The sequence below is a fragment of the Bison bison genome, unplaced genomic scaffold, assembly GCF_000754665.1.
Source record: "Bison bison bison isolate TAMUID 2011002044 unplaced genomic scaffold, Bison_UMD1.0 scf7180017847068, whole genome shotgun sequence".
In the NCBI taxonomy this organism is placed as follows: Eukaryota; Metazoa; Chordata; class Mammalia; order Artiodactyla; family Bovidae; genus Bison; species Bison bison.
In genome coordinates this window covers 9,534-14,437 of record NW_011477641.1, presented here as the reverse complement: position 1 = coordinate 14,437, position 4,904 = coordinate 9,534, and the positions used below count along the sequence as shown (strand labels likewise).

Below are 4,904 nucleotides of genomic sequence, written 5' to 3'. Positions count from 1 at the left end.
CGCCCAACACCAGCGCACCCACACGGGCGAGAGGCCTTACGAGTGCGGCCAGTGCGGCAAGGCCTTCCGCCACAGCTCGGCGCTCATCCAGCACCAGCGCACGCACACGGGCCGCAAGCCCTACGTGTGCAACGAGTGCGGCAAGGCCTTCCGCCACCGCTCGGCGCTCATCGAGCACTACAAGACGCACACGCGCGAGCGGCCCTACGAGTGCAACCGCTGCGGCAAGGCCTTCCGGGGCAGCTCGCACCTCCTCCGCCACCAGAAGGTCCACGCGGCGGACAAGCTCTAGGGTCCGCCCGGGGCGAGGGCACGCCGGCCCTGGCGCCCCCGGCCCAGCGGGTGGACCTGGGGGGCCAGCCGGACGGCGGAATCCCGGCCGGCTCTTCTCTGCTGTGACCCCGGGGGGTTGGTTTTGCCCTCCATTCGCTTTTTCTAAAGTGCAGACGAATACACGTCAGAGGGACGAAGTGGGGTTAAGCCCCCGGGAGACGTCCGGCGAGCTCTAACCTCAGACACTTGCAGAAGTGAAGCGGACTCGCAGCCCGTACAGCCCGGGGAAGATGAGTCCACAGTCGAGGGTCACCTTGGCCACTGCAGGGTCGCTCGGCGGGGGGGCGGAGCGGGTGCAGGAGGGCTCCTCCTGGGCTTGGGGTGGCGGGCGAGGGCCCCGCGCCTCTCAGCCCTCGGCCTGGGTTGGCTGAGGGCGGGCCTGGCTGTAGGCCCTCCAGCGGAGGTGGAGGCGCTGCCCGGCTCAGCCAGGCACAGGACCCTGCCGCGAGGAGTAGCCCTCCGCCAGACCCGGGGTCCAGGCTGGGGCGCCTGCGGGGCCTCCGTTCTGTGGCTGGGCAGCCTGCGCCCTGTCCAGGGATGAAGGGGTTCCGGTCTGAAGGGCTGGGTTCAGGGTCCAGCTCTGGCCCCTCCTGCCTTGGTGTCCTGGAGGAAGCCCCAAGGCTCCGTTTCCCTCTCCAGGAGGTGGGGACGTTGGGAATGCCACATTCCCCTGGGGGGGGTGTGTGTGTGTTCAGGGCTCCCATTCAGACTGGGACTGGGCACTCACGAGCTTTGGCAACTGGCAACTGAGGACGGAGACCCAGGGTGACACCCCACCTCCTGCTGCGGCCCCCCTGGCAGGGGAGACACAGGCCCGTCTGGTTCCCAAGATGGCAGGGCCCCTCCCCCTCCAGCTTGTGCCCTGGGTGTGGTGCCTGGGGCTACAGCGACCCTTTCCGGTTCCCCGGGCCAGTTCAGCTGGGCATCCTCAGGGCGGGGCTCTGAGGGTGCCATGTTTCCAGAGCTCCTCCTCCTCCCACCAGTAGCAGGCGGGGGGCCAGCTCCCAGGCAGCCCCCTGGCATCGCCTAGGTGCAGACCTGCCCGCTGTGACCCAGCAAGGCTTGAAGGTGGCCATCCCAGTTAAGTCCCCTGCCCCTGGCCCAGGAATGGGCTCGGGCAGGGCCGCATCTGGCTGCCCCAGAAGCGTCTGTCCCTGGCCTCTGGGAGTTGGCGGTGGTCTCTGGTACTGTCCCTCGCAGGGCCCCTTAGCACTGCTCGGGGAGGACGTGGGCTGAACTGATTTTGAAGTTTTACATGTCTGCGGCCGCAGTCCTACGAGCCCGTCAGGGTCATGCTGGTTATTTCAGCAGATGGGGCTTGGCTCGGCAGCTAGGATGGTCCTGAATAAAAATGGGAAGGCCAGAGCTGTTCCTCCATCAGCAGGCTTGGCAGCTGGGGACGTTGAAAGGACAGGTCTGCTGGTCTGGGGAGACCAGCTCTGTGCAGCCCCTCTGCTGTCCGTGGGGGTACTAAACCAGCCCCTGTGTGCGCCCATCTGAGTGGCAGCCCGCCTGGAGGATCGCCCATCACTCGTGAGAATTGAGAGAATGCTGACACCCCCGCTCGGTGCAGGGGGACAGGGCCCCCTAAGATCTACCTCCTTGCCCCACCCCCGGGACCCCCTCAGCCTTGGCCAGGACTGTCTTTACTGGGCAGGGCAGTCATCCACTTCCAACCTTTGCCGTCTCCTCCGCGCGCTGTGCTCCCAGCCAAATTGTTTTATTTTTTTCCAAGCATCACTTTGCACACGTCACCACTCTCCTTAAAACCACCCTTCCGGAGTCTCCTGCTCGTAAATCGCTGGTTTCAGCCAACCTGGGTCGCCCCCCAAGCCCAGCAAGCCTGCCGAGCCCCGCGCCTCCCAGCTACTTCACGCTCGCCTCAAGCTTCTAAACACGGACCTTCTCCCCCCACCCCCATCCCTTTCTTTTCTGATGATTTATGTAACACGGCAGGTAAGACTCCTCTCCTGAAGGGTTGACAGACTCACACAAAACCGTGGTCAGACCAGGCAAGTGCTTTTTTTCAGAAGTGTGAGCGGAACCTAGTCTTCAGCTCACGCTCTTTCCTTGTTTTCTTATGTGTTCTAAGTCCTTTGACTTAGGCTCCCAGACAGCGACGTTGTAAGAGGCCGTCCTGGTAGCATTTGAATTGTTCTCGAGTTTCGTTGTTGGATTTTGTTTTATTGTCTTAGTTTTCCCTTCTTTTAGCAGACGTTGTTGACTGTCGTAAAGCTCCAGTTCTTGGTTCTGTTTACTAATCGAATTGTTTTGTCAAAGTACATGTATTCTGCTCTTTTCTTTATCTTTTTTGTTGCTTAATATTAACACTTTACATTTCTAAGATTAATTATTTAGGTAATTAATAATTTTTAACATTTCTAGTAAACGTGGCTACTTTGGTCTGTGTTTGTTTTCTTGTAGTTACAGCTTTTTCTGCTCTATACTGTTGACGTCTGTTTTTTTTTTTGCTCTTAGGAATTTCCCTTTGACCCCATTATTATTATTTTAATTAGTATTTTTTAATACTAATTAAAAATTAGTATTTTTAAATTAACCCTAATCCTAACCCCAGTGATGACTGCTTCAGTCATTGCTGTTACTTATTATGTGCTGGTGTCAGGATTTTTAAGTGTCCATAGACATTCTCTGAGCCTGAATATATTATCAGTTTTTATACAGCATTTGTGTACTCTCAAGAAACGTGTTTTCACTCTGTCAGTTCGGTTTGTTACCTCAGTCTTTATGTTATTTTGCTCCAGTCCGCACTTGCTCTAACTTGTCTTCCCTTCGAGGTGTGAGGACGCCTGGCAGCCGGTGAGCATGCCGGGGTCCGGGGTCGTGGGCCCAGGCGCCCAGCAAAGCCGTGTGGGTGTGTGCACGGATGGGCTGCTCCGGGAGGAAGCCTGTGGCCCTCGAAGGGCCTGTGGCCCCACGGTAGTTAGGAGCGCTCGTTTACCTGGTCACACCACGGTCTGATTTTGTGTGTTTTTCCCTGACGTGTTTCTGTTTTGCCTTGGTTTCTATTCTGTTTTATGAGTGCCGTTTACGCTTTGTTAGTCATGCCGTTATCTCGATAGACGGGGTATACGTGACCAAGTGATTACCGTATTTGGAGCAGATGTCTATTTAACAGAGATGAACTGAGAACCTGTGCCTTTGCATGCCCTCTTTGCCTCTTTTAATGCTTCTAGCTTCAACTTCTCTTTTCCAAACATCATAATGGAAACCCCTTGCTTTTTTTTTTTTAATTTGCATTTGCATGAGAGTTTATTTAGCTCGGCATTTTATTTTTTAAATTTGTGTATATATTTTTGCTATATATCTGTAACTTATAAACAGCAAATTATTGGATTTTGCTTTCTGATTCTTTCTGTAATTCTTCTTACATAAGAAGTTCTCCTATGAGTAACATTGCTGTTTAGAGTGAGGCATGATTTATTTCCAGCTTAGTATGTATTGGGTCGGTTAACCCCCAAAGGTCATGCTCATCCCCGCCCCATCTCTGTGAGTTATTGTCCGAGTGTGGAGCGCCCTGTCTAGGCCGACGAGAGACCCACCATCGGGCACACCTGCCCCTCCTGGTCTGGTCAGTGCCAGGCTCTGTCCTGAGTCCACTCCTGACGTCACAGGCTGGTGCTTCAGCGACCTCGGCTGTGACACGGAGGGTGTGATGGCACTGCCCAGCCCCGTGGGGCTTGGAGGACTAAAGGATGCACACCTGCCTGGCAGACTGAGGGCACAGGTGTTTCTCACACTGTCAGCGTTTTGAAATATTCCTTTGATTTTCTACCCCAACTCCCAAAGGCCGTTCAACATAAGCTAGAATGCTACGTGGTGCTTGATTACATTTTAGAAAAGTTTCAGCAAATACCACGAGATGCAGCAAAGAACTAGACCTCACAGATCAGGCCGTCTGCATAAGGGAGCCCACACAGTCGTGGGAGACGGGGACCCTCTCCCACGTCCTGTCTGTCCCAGGATGGTCCCCTCACCCGCCCCCTCTCTCCCCTCGCCCTCCTGTGGTGGGGGCCGGCCACCATCACAGCTGCAGAGCCTCAAGAAGGGGGTCGCCCTGGCCACTCCCGTGGCAGGAGGGACCCGAGGGCAGGAGCTTACCGCGGGTGCAGTGGTCTCGGATCAGCTCAGCTGGCCGCTGCGGGGTCGGGGGGACAGTTCAGTGGGAGGCAGGAGCCCCCACTACAGCTGCCGGGACTTCTCAGAGGTGACAAGGGGGTTCAGTCACCTCAGCCCAGGTGGAAACCAAATGGCCTCTTGCGCGGCTCCTGGGGCCACGCGGAGGTTCGCTGGGATCACAGGTATCTGGATGTGTGTGCCATGGACATGCACCACCTTCGGGGGGGTAAGGGGTGGGGAAAGGCAGCCCCTTTCTTTTGGGGGACCCCCTCTTCAGTGTCTGATAACCAGGAAACCAAATCAGAAGGTGGTCTGGGGGTGCTGAGCAGGGTGTCTCCGACACCACAGGCCACACACTCACACAGCCTCCAGGACTCCAGTGGGGCTGAGCGCTGGAGACTCACCCACGTTTGCTACCCCCCCACCCAAGGCCA

General features: G+C 56.6%; 1 protein-coding gene across 2 annotated transcripts in view; it reads left to right on the top strand.

The window, feature by feature from the left end:
- The window catches only part of ZNF70 (zinc finger protein 70), a 5,045-nt gene extending 1,301 nt beyond the window's left edge, over nucleotides 1-3,744 (top strand). Inside the window, exon 2 of one of the 2 annotated variants that reach the window (XM_010841632.1) lies at nucleotides 12-3,744. In XM_010841632.1, coding sequence (XP_010839934.1) covers nucleotides 12-292 — 281 coding nt within the window. In that variant the 3' untranslated portion in view covers nucleotides 293-3,744. The other variant, XM_010841634.1, reaches the window with a different exon arrangement.
- The last annotated feature ends 1,160 nt before the right edge of the window (nucleotides 3,745-4,904 follow it).